Source organism: Pseudorasbora parva, chromosome 14, assembly GCF_024679245.1.
Source record: "Pseudorasbora parva isolate DD20220531a chromosome 14, ASM2467924v1, whole genome shotgun sequence".
NCBI lineage: Eukaryota > Metazoa > Chordata > Actinopteri > Cypriniformes > Gobionidae > Pseudorasbora > Pseudorasbora parva.
The window spans coordinates 42200561-42217627 of record NC_090185.1 but is presented as its reverse complement, the minus strand read 5'-3'; the positions used below and the strand labels follow the sequence as shown (position 1 = coordinate 42217627).

General features: G+C 39.0%; 1 protein-coding gene across 3 annotated transcripts in view; it reads right to left on the bottom strand.

Annotated features, from left to right (window-relative positions):
• The window catches only part of lcor (ligand dependent nuclear receptor corepressor), a 74131-nt gene that overhangs the window by 13324 nt on the left and 43740 nt on the right, over positions 1–17067 (bottom strand). For 2 of the 3 annotated variants that reach the window (XR_010897940.1, XM_067416411.1), the window contains exons 3-6: positions 7977–8056; positions 7437–7563; positions 2505–2831; positions 97–193 (exon numbers count right to left, since the gene is read on the bottom strand). Coding sequence is in view for 2 of the 3 variants with exons in the window: in XM_067416411.1 (XP_067272512.1) it covers positions 97–193; positions 2505–2831; positions 7437–7563; positions 7977–8056 (631 nt within the window). In the remaining variant the exon portion in view is untranslated. The remainder of the gene's footprint in view (positions 1–96; positions 194–2504; positions 2832–7436; positions 7564–7976; positions 8057–17067) is intronic. The other variant, XM_067416413.1, reaches the window with a different exon arrangement.

The following is a 17067-nucleotide window of genomic DNA, read 5'->3' as shown; positions in this document are numbered from 1 at the left end:
AGGACTTTGTGAAAATGCCATGTGTTCAATGCAGCACCTAAATGGAAAGCTGTGATTGTTTAACAAAGAAAAACAAAATAAAAAAAGACTTCTTACCCCTTAACTGTGGGCATGATTGAGAAACCATGAGAGCTTTTCATTGAGACACTACCATGACTATGGTTCTTCTTAGTTGAGAGGTCAAGGACTCCATCTGCAAATAAAACGTTGTCATATTCTAAGACCAAACTAACACAAAATCAGTTGACCAGACTGAATCAAATCATCGAACCATTCACAGACCCAACGTTTTGATAGGTTACCGTCTTGAACAAACTTCACATGCTCTTTATGAGGTTCTGCTTCCACTTAAAATCATGTCTGTAACCCGCACGGTTGTTGCAAACACTGCAATATCCAGTTTCCTAACGGCAATCTCACGTACAAAGACCAAACATTCTGTCTCAAAAGCTTGCAAGCGGACTCAATATATTTCATATTACTTTGTTTCCAATGTAAATTTGGCCAAAAGTGATTTTAAAGCATGATTTTACAATTTCTTAAAACGGTGTCAGTGCAATTAATTTACACACATGCATATCTGTATTTTAATATTTTAGACATCTTTTAGCATCTGCACAAAAACACTAATTCATCTATTGCTGTTTATTGTATGTTTATTGTAATGTAATACATGCCTTGATTATGTAAATGGAGTGTCTATTCACACTAAGTGCAGATAGTGTGCCTTGTTGTGCCAAACAAGAAAAACAAAACAAAACAAAAAACGCCCATAATTCAACGTTTTCAGTGGTGCAAATCAGTAAAGCGTTTGGCTAACGGATCATTGATTATTAGATCATTAGTAAATAGAAACCACAGCTATTTGTTATTTATGTATTTTATAGAGCCCTAAACATGTCATTTTTGATAACTTTAAATACATTTATGTTCAAATGTATAGACATGCTTTTTGGAAAACAATGAATTTGGGAAAAAATTAATAACAAATTAATATTTTTTATAATAATTTAATTAAAGTAAATGGAAACCAACATCTGATCCCAAAATAGTGACAGTAACTTACACATCAATATGCAAACCTGTTACCCAGTCTAACCTTTAATATTTCATACTTTTTGTCATTTTAAATTAATTTATTTTCAATCTATGCTATTGCTAATAAATACAATAAATTTAATGTTTATTTATACATATTTCCAAATATTGCAAACCACATGTAAAATCAATAAAAAATAAAACAGCTATTTGCACTTAGGGTATATCATCTATCGCTAATAATAATGTTATTTTCACTGCGTGTAGATATAATCTAGTTGTTATGAACATCTGGTGTAAATGGCATCTATTGTTATTTTCTCTTAGTGCAAATACCAATTATCATTAAGAAAATTTCCACTAGTGCAAATAGCCGCTGCCTTATTTATATCCATGTTCAATAGGTATTTAACATTTTCCCAAATCTTCAGTAGCCTAAATAAAGACTTTTATTACTTTATTTCTAAAATACTTGTTGTTAGACAATAAATGTGCCATATGTGGAATTTTAAACCAAAATGTAAGTATATTTTTATGAAAGTGACCATTATAATGGGGTAATATATAAATATAGGCTAATATGCTTTTGTTTTTATTTTAATTTTTAGTTTAGTGAATTTAAAATAATTATTTTTGTTTTTAGATTGTAAACCCCCAATCTGCACTGATATATTGCGTAGCCTACATTACATTCACTGTATTTGTTTATAGCCTTCAACATCAACATTGGTTTTAGGATATCATTGGACACGATGTGAAATAAAATTATTATTAAAGATTTTTTTTATCCAAATATATACCATGTATCGCCTTTCAACCAAAAAATACAGAGTTTTTTTTTAATTTTTTGGCCATATTGCCCATTCCTACTTATTTAAACTGCAAAAAATGCTCTTCTTACTCAGTCATTTTGTCTTGTTTCCAGTCCAAATATATAACAATTCTTAAATAAAGATGACTTTACTATACAAGTTAAACGACATGAGATATTTTTCAATGTTTTCTTAAAAATAAAATCTAAATGAAGTGAGTTTTTGCTTAAAACAGGCAAAATGATCTGCCAATGGGGTGAGAAAAATAATCTTATTTCTGATTGAAATGTTTTTTGTTTTCGTCTCAATCAGAAATACGATTATTTTTCTCACCCCATTGGCAGATCATTTCGCCTGTTTTAAGGAAAAACTCACTTCATTTTGATATTTTTCCCCAGAAAACAAGAAAAAATATCTTATGTAATTTTACTGATCTAGTAAATGCATCTTGATTTAAGAATTTTGTGATATTTGGACTGAAAACGAGAAAAAAAATAGTAAATAAGAAGAGCATTTTTTGCAGTGTATATCTTTGTTAAATAGGTATTTTTTCCCCAAATATTCAGTAGCCTAAATAAAGACTTGCTTTCAGAGAGCACGTTTCTGACGATGCTAATGAAGAAAAGCAGTCCCTATGAAGGAGCGCGGCCTGACCTTGTTCGCTGGGCTGGGTTTCTGGCTTCTTGACGGTGAGGTCCAGCGGCGAGTCCTGGTCTGCCATGAGAAGCTTGCTGAGGACGGGGTTCTGTGCGGAGGCAGCGGGGCCGGAACCGGGGGCCGGGCTGGAGGCCTCCGGGTCCAGCGAGGGCGCTTTCGGCAGGCTTTGGTCCTTGGTGCCGTTGGGCTGGGACTGGGGTTGGGGTACGTCCTGAGTTGAGCTGGTTTTTGAGGTATATTCGGCAGCGAACTGTCGGATCATTCGCTGCATGATCTCACGAGCCACTAGAGGAATGTGGGGGTCTGTGAATCTGGGGAGGTCTGCTGGGAGACATAACAGAAGCAATCAGAGGTGGACAGGAACTAAGCACATTCACTCAAGTACAGAACAGCGCTCTAGAACCGCTCCAGAACCGCGCTCTAGAACCGCTCCAGAACCGCGCTCTAGAACCGCTCCAGAACAGCGCTCTAGAACCGCTCCAGAACCGCTCCAGAACAGCGCTCTAGAACCGCTCCAGAACCGCGCTCTAGAACTGCTCCAGAACAGCGCTCTAGAACCGCTCCAGAACCGCGCTCTAGAACCGCTCCAGAACAGCGCTCTAGAACCGCTCCAGAACCGCGCCCTAGAACCGCTCCAGAACCGCGCTCTAGAACCGCGCTCTAGAACCGCTCCAGAACCGTGCTCTAGAACCGCTCCAGAACCGCGCTCTAGAACCGCTCCAGAACAGCGCTCTAGAACCGCTCCAGAACTGCGCTCTAGAACCGCTCTACACAGGTCCAGAGGTGGACGATAACTAAGCACATTTCCTCGAGTCCTGTACTGAAGTTCACTGTTTGAGTATCTGTGCTTTACTGGAGTATTATTTTTTCTGTAATCTTCTGACTTTAACTTCACTCCATCTGAAAGACAAATATCGTCCTCTTTACTCCACTACATTTCTATAAAGGTCCTCGAAGTGGAAAGTCGTTTCTGTCGCAGCTTTGAAAGTCAGTGATGATTTTTTTCTTCTTTAAAAGGTGTTTGGGTTTTTGCAGAAAGCCTTTCAGGAATCACTCTTGTAGAGTCTCGTGAAGTTCAATGATTTCACAGCATTTATTAAACACTGATTTATAGTTTACAGCAAAATGGAAGAAGACGGATGTCCAAATGCTCATTTAGTGGAGTATTCACATAATCAAAGTTGATTCTGTCTTCAGTGAAGGTGAACAGTGTGAGAATATCAGATGTGTATCAGTGTATTGGATCCGTGCGTTCGGTCTTAAAGTGACAGCAGCTTTATAAAGAGCTTTGTAACTTTAGTATTTAAATGAGTTTAAGTTAGTCGTCTGCTAGTGTGTCAGATGGAGCGTCACTGACTGGCTTAAACCATGATGGCATAATGGGCATTTATACAACTAGAATACAATAATGCGCTGAGATATATAAGGGAATTTACTTTTGATATGCAAGTACTTTTGAAAACAAATAATTCCGTACTTTTACTCCAGTAAAAATCAGTTTTTACAACTTTGACTTGTAACGGAGTAATATTTGACCAGTAATGAAGTTGTGTCCTTTGTCCACCTCCTGAAGCAAACTGTATGTTTTACTTCAAGATGTAGAGAAATTCACTTTAGCTGTAACATATAAAAGTCCCAATGGTGTTTACTGCTCAAATTTTAAACCAGTGTAATTTTACCATTATTGAGATGCTATAGTTTTTAATATCTATTTTAATATTTTCAGTTATTTTGCTGTTTTTGTCATGTTATTACATCTATTTTTTAATATCTCCTGCACTGTTTTTTTTTTTTTAACCAGTTAACGTTTATTTTATAGTAACAAGATGCCCTTTATGGTTTTATTTTTATTAAACTATAATAACCCTTCTTCACGCACATTTGAGTCTCTAAACGGCCGGGTGAGCATGAATATAAGTTAATATGTGACTAAAACCTCTCTCCTTAAATTTTCTCTTCTATGAATTTTATATCTTATAAACTGCCTCCTTGTTATAACTGTTTCACAATACGCTTGGGTCACTGCCATTGTTAAAAATCAAAGCCACTGGACTCGGCAGACTCGGCTGTGAAAACATTTCCTAAAGGGAAAACCCTTTAAAACATCAAATACACACCGCAAGGAAGGAAAGCAACCTGAGAACATTTGAACCTCAAAACACTTATCTTGGACACATACACCGATCAGGAATAACATTATGACCACCTTCCTAATATTGTGTTGGTCCTAAAACAGCCCTGACCCGTCAATGCATGGACTCCACTAGACCCCTGAAGGTGTGCTGTGGTATCTGGCACCAATATATTAGCAGCAGATCCTTTAAGTTCTGTAAGTTGTGAGCTGGGGCCTCCATTGTTTGTTTCAGCACATCCCACAGATGCTCGATTTGATTTAAATCTGTTGAATTTGGAGGCCAAGTCAATGCCTCAAACTGGTTGTTGAGCTCCTCAAACCATTCCTGAAGCATTTGTGCTTTGTGTCAGGAGCATTATCCTGCTGGAAGAGCCACAGCCACCAGAATACCGTTTCCATCAAAGGCTGAACATGGTCTCAGCAATGCTTAGGTAGGTGGAGCGTGTCAAAGTAACATCCACATGGATGGAGGACCCAAGGTTTCCCAGCAGAACATTGGCCAAAGCATCACACTGCCTCCGCCGGCTCGCCTTCTTCCCATAGTGCATCCTGGGGCCATGTGTTCCCCGAGTAATTAACTTCTGGAGCAGTTTGAGCTCCAGTAGCTCGTCTGTTTGATCGGACCCCACGGGCCAGCCTTCATCCCCACGAGCATCAATGAGCCTTGGCCGCCCATGACCCTGTGGCCGGTTCTCCACTGGTCCTCTTGGAGCACTTTTGATAGATACTGACCACTGCAGACCGGGAACAGCCCACAAGAGCTGCAGTTTTGGAGATGCTCTGACCCAGTCCTCTAGCCGTCACAATCTGGCCAAACTTGCTCAAATCCTTACGCTTTACACTCATCCCCATTTTTCCTGCTTCTAACACATCGACATTGAGGACAAAATGTTCACTTGCTGCCTAATATATCCCACCCACTAACAGGAGCCGTGATGAAGAGATCATCAGTGCTACTCACTTCACCTGTCAGTGGTCATAATGTTATGCCTGATCAGTCTACATACATATATACAGGAGTCGGACAATGAAACAAACAGTGGCCAATATAGTGTTGGTTTCATGCCTATATATATGCACGTCTGCTGGCCAATCTTCACGAGCCGAGTGTGAAGATTGAATTATCAGAGCAATAGCACAGCTGAACATGAAATATTACAATCAACACAACCTAATGGGAGACATCTCAGAGATCAGAAGAGCAGAAATTGTTGGTGCGTGTCTAGCTGGCTTCATCTGAGACCAGGACAGCATGTCTTTGCAGTCTATCGAGAGCTATGAGATAATTCAGGGTAACGTCGGCATAACTTAATGTCAGAAGCTTCAGATGTCCAGGTACTAACCCGGATTATATCAGAAAAACATAAAACTACAGCCAACTCACTGCAGAATGAACACCTAGACTCTCCTTTTTCCACCAAACCTGTTCGCCGGGAGTCAATTTTGATGGTCGGGCTGCTATAGCCAAACCTTTGGTCACTCGTGCCAATGCCGAATGTCGGTTTCATTGGTGCCAAATCTTGATGAAACGTGTTGTTCTCAGAGTCCACATTCACTGTCTTACCCACATCCATCCGAAAGCCAGACTGTTGCTGTTCAGAGAAAAGCACAGGTGGATCAGTGATGGTTTCGATGTAATATCATGCCATTTTTTCCCGACTGTGCTTGATGGGACGTCACAGCTAAGGACTACTGAACCATACTGTGCACCCGATGGTTCAAACATTGTACCCTGAAGAGGGTAATGCACCAATACACACAGTAAGACTGGTGACGGACTGGTCTGATGAGCCTGAAAGTAAGGTTGAACATCTACCAGGGTCTGCGCAGTCACCAGATCAAGCTTCATGGGGAGCGAGTCAGAAAGTGTCCCATAGTGACCTGGCCTCTGTTGTGGAAGAGGAACGGCTCAAAATCCCCGTGGCCACTGTGCAGGACTTGTGTCTGTCATTCCCAAGACCAACTGATGCAGGATTGGCTGCAAAAGTAGGCCCTACACCATACTAATAAACTACTGTGGTATAAAACCAGGTGTTTTAGTTTTGAAGTTCAACCTCTGTATATCTCATATAGTGTATTACTCATATAGAGTGATCAATGGAGGCCCCACCTTACAACTTGCAGGACTTAAAGGATCTGCTGCTAACATCTTGGTGCCAGATACCCTAGCACACCTTCTGGGGTCTAGTGGAGTCCATCAGAGACGGGTCAGGGGTCCCTTCTTGTTATGCCTGATCGGTATATATATATATATATATATATATATATATATATATATATATATATATATATATTCCTTTCGTGTGCGGGAGACAGCACGTTATAAGCTGTCATATTTACAACATGAATTGTCACGCGAACAAGCAAATCCACATAGAATAATTACAAAAATTGACAGGCTAATTAAAAAAGAATAATTAAAATAACGTGTGCTAATTAGAGTTTTAATTAGGTAAAGATTTAGATACGTGTATAAACTGTCATCTACAATGTATAATACTTTTAAAGACTTTTATGGCCTTAAATAAAACAAGGAGTTTCAGAGAGAAACACTGAGACTGATGAAGAAGAACTCAGAGCTGTCTTTAGTCTTTACAGCAGAACATCATTTCTGCTTTACACACTTTATATTCTGAGTTTAAGGGGTTTTAATCGTTTTCAAGGGAATTTGTGATCATTATTTGGTCTTATTTTAAAAGGGCATCATTTCAATTCCCCACCGTAAATGCCTTTGATTATAACAAATAGCTTTAAGGAGTAAAAAGTTGCTTTGCTGCGTTGGTGTCCGTTCTTACCCTTTCTGTAGAAGACAACATTGAGGAAATCCTCTGCTTGCTTCTCAAGTTTGTTAATATTGGACTGCTCTTGCTTGAAGCTGTCCGCTTCTGATAACACTTGGTTGCTCAAACCAACCAAATTTTCCTAGAGAACAAAAAAATGTAATAAAGTTAATTAAAAGACAGAAGCAATTCTATTTAAACGTCATTAACAAATGGCCAGTGCTATATGCCTGTGATTGTTCGCAGCTCAAATGAGTCAACATTTGCTTTCAAAGAAAGATTTTCTGTTGTAGAGAAAATCTCCGTTATCTGTAACATCTGAAGAGCTGTTGTCAAGTAATATCTTAGCAAACACTAAAAGAGTTATGATAACAATTACCTGTCATCTGACTGGAAAGCGTTAATGAGCATCGCCAGTGTTTTTCTTTTATTCAAAGCCAGCTATTACAGACATATTCAAAGTGGCTGAAAACATTGCATGACTCAAAGTGAAATGTGAAATCGCTAATGCATTGTTTGTGGAAATACATAGATAATAAAAGTGAGATTAATTACCTTAACTTTTTCACGTCTTAAGCAGCAAAAGAGACAATTTTCATTAAACGACCAATCTGACACCCCCTCGGGCTCGCAATCTGCAGGAGAAACAGAGACGCCATTAGTGCTGTCCTTTACAAACAAACACCACAACAACTGACCAATTAATAATAATGCATTTCAAAATAATAACATTCAGCTTTTTCCAGCACTCACAATTTTTCCGAAGCAACCCAAACAATATTTTGATCCACATTGATGTGTAATGAGCATATTTCTCAATCTCTTCGCTACAATACAACCATAAAAACGAGGATTTGTATGCAGTACTAGAAAACACTTGGTTCAAGTCCTCGACTCTCATTGGTCAATCCCTGCACGACACCCGTAGCAACCGCTCTTAGCGACGTAAACATACGTTTGTTCTCATTGATATTGTTTATTGCTGCTTACTGTTTTACGTAGAGTATTTTGAGAGAAAGATCGAGTGAGCGAGTGTAAGAAAACGTTTGTGAACCGCTCTTTTAAAGGTCCCGTTCTTCGCGTGTTTTTGAAGCTTTGATTATGTTTACAGTGTGCAATATAACATGAGTTCATGTTTCGCGTGTAAAAAAACAGTATTTTTCACACAATTGCCTTATCTGTACAGCGCTGTTTCCTCTGTCCTAAAAACAGCCTGATGATTTCCTTGTTCTATGAAGTCCCTCCTTCAGAAACACGTAACGACTTCTGATTGGGCCAGCGCTTCCCGTGTTGTGATTGGACAGCAGGTTAGCGCACGTTGCCCGGAAAGGTCCCGCCTCTAACCATAACGGGGAGATGCCAGCGCTAAATGTGCGCTCTTCTCCACGCGGGAGAGCAACGAGACCACGCCCCCTATTTTGCATATTCCTGTGGGCGGAGCTTTAGTTAACAAACGGTTCTAGTGACGTCATTACAGCAGGAAGTGCAGCGGTGTAGTCCAAACCGGCCGCTCGCTGTCGGCTTTGAAAGGGAACTTCTGTTAAATAAAATATCTCGCTTGGCATTGAACTTTGAGCTTTATAATTTTACAGGTATTATTTATGCTCTAACAGCAACATTACACACTAACTAAAGTTTGAAAGATGGAATCGTGAAGAACGGGACCTTTAACAAAAGAGGGATCATACAAATGCATGTCATTTTATATTTAGTACTGTGCTGACTAATGATATTTTACATTAAAAAATAGCTGAATTTATACAACGTGTAACACACACACACACACGCACGCTGATCATCAGGGAACGACACACAGGATTAAGAGTCAAGGCTTCACACACTTTTGAACGAGGTCTTTGCATAAATGCAGCTTTTTTTGTCTTGTGGACTGCATGCAAACATCTTTTATGTAAATGATCTTATTCAGGACAGCACTGAATAAAAAATAACATGCATCTTGTATGATCCCTCTTATTTAATTAAAAAGATTCACATTTTCACAGATTCAGCAAGCGGTTCTCACACGTCCCGTAATTCCTCAAGTAAAGACCGGCGGGGCCTTTATCTGCCTGAACTGCAGAAGGGATCCGGCTTTATTTGGAGCAGGCTTTTGTTAAGGGCAGACCTGTGTTTCTAATTCCATCCGTTTGAAAAATAATTGCTTTAAATACACCATTTTAAAAGCCATAGCGTTCCAGTGGACAGATATCATTGATTTTTTTAAGAAACATTTACGACAACAGTCAGAAGGTTCAGAATTACGGTGGCCTAATCTGTAACCATCACCTATTCAGTTTGTAAAATGTAAAATGTTTATCCCGCGCTTAATTTCTATAAGTTAGGCCTTTTGTTTTCACATGAGGGGAAAAAGCTTCCTTCAACTTAAGAAGAGCTTTATTTTAATATACATCTTTGCATAATTTGTTTTATACTTAACTATAATTTAGTTCTTTTTCCAACCCAACTAAATTACTCATCCGCACTTTTGTATACCGGTTTCACACACTTTTCTTAATCCGTTATGGAGCTATTCAATTTAGATTTTGCATATTGTTTTTTAAACGTTCGTTCGTGTAGTTCATATGACCACTTTCCAATATTTTATTTTGAAGCTTATGCAGTTTCTTGTACAAAATAAAATATTTGAAGTTAAATGCAGAGGTTTAACACAAAGCTAACATTGTGTGTAACACACGTCACATCTCTCATTGACTGCAGTATTTAAAATAGCTTATGCATCAGTTATATTCTCAATTTAATTTGATTTCTATTTAATTAAAAACATTTAATTTTGGCATTAAGATGGTTTCTCTCCATCGGGATGACGGTCAGCCGTCTATCGTCCACATTATGCACATTCAATGAAAGACACTTAGGCACTTTCCTTCAGGTCAGTCATAATACAAACATCAGTTTGAATGTCCGCTGCGTTGTCTATGTGTCCTTTTAACGGTAAAGGTTTTCCCGTGTCCTGACACTGACAGTGCCAGTCAAAGCATTTGCCCGTTGAGTCTTGCTCCGTGTTAAAACACGTTTCAGTCCTTTCAATATAAAAGTCTTTACTGCTGACTGACTCACTCATAAAGAGTGTAATGGCGTAATAATCTAACTTCTGTTGCTGTTCACAGTCAGGGACTATTTCTTCCAGTGGAAAGAAGGATTTTAATGATTTAACTTCATGATACATATTTGTTTGGCGTTTTTATTTACTTGTGCTTAACAACACCCTTCAGCCGTGACTTATTCACTATACAACACTAGCCTTGAGTACCTTACTGATGCTTAAAAACAGCTTCTATAGGCTAAAGTGGCGAGTTTAGTGTGACTTTCCCTTACACTCGAGCAATAGCAGGAGCCTGGCTGTCGAAAAACCTAAACGGAATGGATCCCTAATTAAATGTCACGTTTTTGTGCTGCTATTTCATCTCAAAAGTACTGTTTTGAAAAAGGACTCTTACACCAGATTTGAGCATTATACACACATGCTGTGTGGGTTTAATGTATTGGAAGCTTGTTAACAAGACCAATTTCAATCATATTATTTCATTCAGAATGCCAAAGGTCACAGAAATCAACAAGAGATAAAAAATAAAATAATAAAATCACACTTTTGCATCAGCAAGGCCACTCTCAAAGGGAAACCAGCAAACAAACTGGATCCTCAAGATGAGGTATTCAAGCGGTTATAAAGACATTTGAAGAATCAGGAGAGGACAAGAACAAAACAAAAAAAGGACTGGAAGGCCAAGAAAACTTGATGAGAAGTTTCTGCGTTTCTTTTGTGAGAGGCCGGATGATTCCCAGTCCTAGCTTAGCATCTGGCAGCTTCATCGGGATGCCAACTCGACCAGGATCAGGAATGGTCGTTTGTTCAAGCGGGACAGCCGAGAAACCACTTTTTTTGGAAGGGGAACAGGGTGAAAAGGCTAAGATATGCTAAAGCCATAGACTATAAATAATGTGGACGTAGAGTCCGCTACGTCACCAATAGGATTCTGAAGAGCCATTTTGAAGCATAAAGTAGATGAGCTGGCCATCGCCATCTTGCCAGATAACGGCGGATAACAGAAAATGGGCAAAGAGGCGGAACGTGGGCGGAGCTTAGGTGATGCAATTAATAACAGACAGCAGACAAACGGCAATCCACCTGTCACTCAAAGAGCAGTGCGGTGAAATCACATTCGAAGAGCGCTGATAAAACGCTGCTGGTCAGATGATTTAACCCTTGTGCATTCATTTAAAAAATTTACGCATAGGTTCATAGAGGACAAAAATGTCCATGTCGAAAAACTCACATAAAAAAAAAAAAAAATGAATCTTGGGAGCACAGTTTGGTCTCATTTTAAAGAAGACCCTTGGCAGATTATTGTTGAAGTCAGAAAAGTTTAAAAAGTGAAACAAAATAAGTTTTAGAAGTTTATGAAAATGATTTATGAATAATATTTTATAAAACAATATATATTTGTAAAAACATGTTGAGCTCTAAAACTAGAAAATCAAAGATGTTTCAAATTTGAGGTTGATATCTGAAAAAATGAGCTCTCAGTGAGATTGTGTTTGGGCGCAGTGCCACCTGTTCCCCACTAGAGGCCAGCAGACTCCTCCGGTGCACAGCGGCTGCATCTGTCATTTGTTCTCTCTCATATATTACAGACACATGCATGCACACCTACACACTATTCTTTTTATTACATACATACACACCACACTCTGACATCCATACCAACAACACACCCACACAGTTAGAGCTGCATAATTTATCAAATTGGCTTTATAATTTGCATAAACAAAAAACAGGAATAAAGTCAGTATTTGCTTTATACGCCAAACCTGAAAAAATGGCACCATCTAGTAAAAAATAGTAAAAATTAAAATGTTGAAGCCTTGTCAACAGAATAAAAGCCTATTAATAAGGATTGCATCATTTTATAGTTAAATGGCAACGGGATTAAAATAGCTGTTTAAATGGGTTTCAATGTGGACATTTCTGTCCTAAAGGGCCTGAGTGTGAGTATTTTGTGTACCTAGAGCAAAATATATATTTTTTAAAGGAAATGGTGGTTAAATATTAAAATTCCAATAGAAATACACACCTGTGGCAAATTATATGCAGTTAACATTAACACAAGCAATGTTATCAAATAAAAAACACACAAAAATGTCCACAAGGACGCACAAGGGTTAAACATATGAATTAAATCACATGGAAAACTGCACTGATCGAATGAATTGGTGAACATTGAAAGGAGACATGTGCAGACTTATTCAAAGGCAGAAAATGGACTGCTTATTTCAAAGAGGGGGTGGAAAACGGTCATGAGAAAGTAAATCACAATGGTTTTGGGTGTAAGAAACCTTGACGACCATAAGTGGGCCTCAGGGGGAGGGGTTTACGTGATTAAACATGACCCCTCATTTGACCTCTCTAAATATTCTTCTTTGGTATGATTATACTTTCAACGTTGTGTCTGATCATAGCTGCTAGCTAACAATCACATGACACGGTCCTTCTGCTTATTTTTAGGAGCTGCTGTCTCTTGACCGTTTGACTGCAGAATAACCCAAAAGGAGACAATCTTCCTATTCTAGACTACTCCATGTGTGACAGGTACGCTACACAAGTCATGCGTTACCAGGGTGTATTATTTAATAGTGAAGAAGGCCAGAGAACAGTAATAAAGGATGACTAAAGTCTCAAGCAATCAATCTCTCATTACCAAAGAAACCTGTACTGATCCGGCTATGAATGCTAGTTTTCTTAATATTTAACTGTAGTATTGTAACAGCAAAGGGTAAACAGAAATGTCCTTAAAATAATACAAAATACATTGGACATTCATTAATACGAACCGTTCCTCCCGAAAAAATAAATGATTGCCAGCACAAGTCAAAGCTTGGAGAAAAAGGTCACATGTTGCCACACAGATTTCTGTTCACTGTGTTTTAATTTGCACTTCAAGTGCTGCAAAAAGATCATCAAACCCATGTTTATATTCCACGCTCACTCGTGGAAAAAGAAAGAAAGAAGTTAGCTTTATGTGATTTGATGATTTAAGCTCATGAATGGCTCTTTTGAGCGAACAATTAAGTATTTATACATGTAGAAGCAGACCATTTGAGCTTTTTCTGGCTGACCTGCTAATGGGCAATTAGATTGATGTGTTTTATTTTATAAATTTACAAAATGACTGAAGGGCTTAAAATAGAGCCCTGAGGTACTCCAGAACAAAAGCAAAATGAGCAAACGGCAGAAACCTCCTCAATCTAGAACTGGCTTATTTAAAGGCGCAGTACATCGTTTAGTGGAGGCATACAACTGCTAAAACTACGTTCCTCACCAGTAATTTGCCATTACGTGACTTGGGCTTTGGCTTAGCCTTTCAGCGTGAATGAATATGATGCTTAGCCTGACAAGCCAGACCCACATCAAGATGTTGGGTCTGGGCACTCTCCATTGACGGCTCAATCTGAGGGGCGGGATAAACGGTTGTCTGTCAAACTCCCTCTGCACGCGATAGGATAGCGCTACAACCAACCAGAGCAACGAAGGTGAAGCAGAGCTCGCTGACAGATTAAACATTCGCCGTATCCGGTCGGCTAAACTCTGAACACATCTTCCCTTTTTAAGAATGACTTCAGTGCCGTTCTGTTCTTTTCTCAGAGAAATGCTTAAAGGGGTTCTTCAGCGCTGGGAAGATGAATCTGTATTTAAACTGGGTCATTAATGTAGTAGAAATGTGAAATTATTTTTTAATTTGGTGCCTTCTAGACTGAGAAAAGACAGAAAATGTATTTTTGTCTCATGGGGACGAAAGACTACAATTCCCAGAATGCTTCGCTGCCCTGTGAGGCCATTCCCAAAGCCACCGCTACTGGATTACAGTGACTGAGTTCCTACAATTAAATACTGAATGTGTGTGTTCAATATAACGATCGAGTTGCCGCGTGAGTTTCACAGCAGACTCAGATTAGGAGTCAGATTACATTTAACGTCATAAATGAGCTGATGAGCTCTCGTGATGAGAGCTGAGGTAATCGCGACCACATTCGCGGCATACATTCACAACGCGTTTTCAGTTCATGCCTTTGGAAGCTTAACTTTCATAGAAATTAATTTGAGAAGTTAAAACACTTACATTGGACACAAGTACAAGATGGCTCAATATAGAAAAAAGTTACAGTCCTGATATGCCTTTGTCAGTGATCCCCTTTAATGGGCTTAAATCCACCAGAGAACTGTTGGGAGAATGGTCGAACATAACATGCGTAGCTTGGAAGGAAATACAACAAATGTTCAAGCTAACAGGCGATTTCTCTGTTTTGAGTTCAATTACTTATATTCGAGATTTCCTTCCATTGAGATTTGATACAGGATTCAAAAACCGGAAACTTTTGAACCTTCACTATGTACACCAATTATTTAGTAATAACAACTTCAAATCATTTGAACAACTGAGAATAGAGTTTAAACTACTAAGAACGGACTTTTTCAGGTACCTACAATTAAGGAGTTTCATACTGAAACATCCAAACTGGAATAGACTAATAGAGCCCTCCCTTTTAGAACGGTATTTATTAAAAATTCAGGGTGGTGAACATCTGAGGAAACCAATAACCAATGTTTATAAAATCCTTGCTTCAATGACGAGAGATAATTCATTCTATGTGAAAGACAAGTGGACTAGGGAGCTACGGCTCGAAATAAGTGAAGAAGTTTGGTTGGAGGTATGTACTCAGGCTCATAAAGTCACGAACGCCAATTTGTGGAAGGAATTTCAATGGAAAATAAATAACAGATTTTTCAGAACACCACAAGTCTTGGCTAAAATGAATCCGAATCAATCAAGTCAGTGTTGGAGGGGGTGCGGAGAGACAATGGCTACTCACTCACATATTTTTTGGCAATGCCCTTTGTTGGATAACTTTTGGAAAACCATTTTTACATATATTAATAAAGTATTGAGTGTTGATCTGATAAGAGACCCTCTGATAGCAATTCTAGGGATTAAACCAGTTGTGATACACAGTAGGAAAAAGATGTATTTATTACAGATATTACTGATAGCAGCAAAGAAAGCAATTACAATAAAGTGGCTTAAAAACGAGCCACCAAACCAAGCTGAATGGCTAACGATTTTGAGAAATATTTACACTATGGAAAAAATTACATATTCATTGAGATTACAGAGGGAAATTTTTATTGAAAGATGGGCACCATTAATGACGGTGATGGAAGACCATTAGAATTAGCCGATTATATTTGTCAGGGGAACTTGAATACAACCCATGTTTTGTTTTAAGTTGATGTTTGTTTTGTTCAAATTGTTATTTTAAATGTTGTTAAATATTTTCTTATTTCTTCTTTTCCTTGTACCTTTGGACATATTCTTCTGTATAATCGATCACACATGCAAGGATGCGTGAATGTTATGATCCCCTGTAAAGGATATTGTTTCTGTGTGCAAGTAATTGTTGTAAAAGGAGATCTGAAGAACATTCAAAATAAAATAAAAAAATAAGTAACAAAAAAAAAAAAACACTTCCATTGTTCACCATAGCTCCGTTTAAATGAGTGCCTGTAGCTGAGCTGTGCTGTGAGTGTGATCTCCATTCCCCATGCACGAGTTGACAACATGCGGAATGGCTCCCTCTGCTGGCTGTAGTCTTTAGCCTCGGGGCAATCATTCCTCTCGTGACGCAAATATCGTCAATTTGCGTCACGAGAGGAATTTTTCCAGAAATAAAATGCATAAATCTCTCGTCTCAGGGGGATATAAGAGGGTGGAGCACGATCATTTGAATATACTCCAGGGTTTCTACTGATACAAAGCCATATGCTAATCGCTGAAGTAACCCTTTAACTCCAAGTCTTCCAGAGTCGCGGTCAAAGCTGATTCGAAACACCGCCGCCGTTCGCCAGTTTCTGTGTTTACTAGAAGCACGCAAACGCAACTCGGCCGTCATCATTATGGCCCCGCCCACCGACTCTATACACGACGTGATTGGCCCGACCAGATTGAGAGGAACACAGCTCAGATGGGTATTGAGAGTTCCTAGACGACACTCGCGGGCAGATTAAATTTGCGGCCGCTAGGGTGCGTCTAGATTTCTAGGCTACATGATGCTATGACAGTTACTGGTGTGTCTGTGCACTCGTTTGATCAGACCTTAGGACCTCTAGAAATTAGGGATGGGCAACAGTGGTCGAGTACTTGAACGTGACAGCGACGATCGATCATGAAAACGATGATCACCCTGACTTTAAAAAATATATTTGTATATTTCTCGGATTGGTTATTGCGGCATTTTGGACGGTAACTGAGGTCTGATTGGTTAGCATTAGACAGCACGCCTTCCAGACCGCCAAATAAAGTGAAACTAAAGCGCGCAGTGATGCCTGAAGCACTGAGAATGATCATGAAATACAGCGCAAGATGTGCGGCAGCAATCTGTCACACTGCAGATCGATGTTTTTATGCTCTAATGCAAAGAATCTCGGGACTAATAATATACTTGACGCAAATTAATGAAAATATTTTTTTTGCAATTAGTCCCAAAAGGATTATTTCCCGTGTATCAGCGCGCGCTGTTAAAGGAAATCCACAACGAGAGTCAGAGCGCGGTCAAGTTCACCTGCGCATCCGCG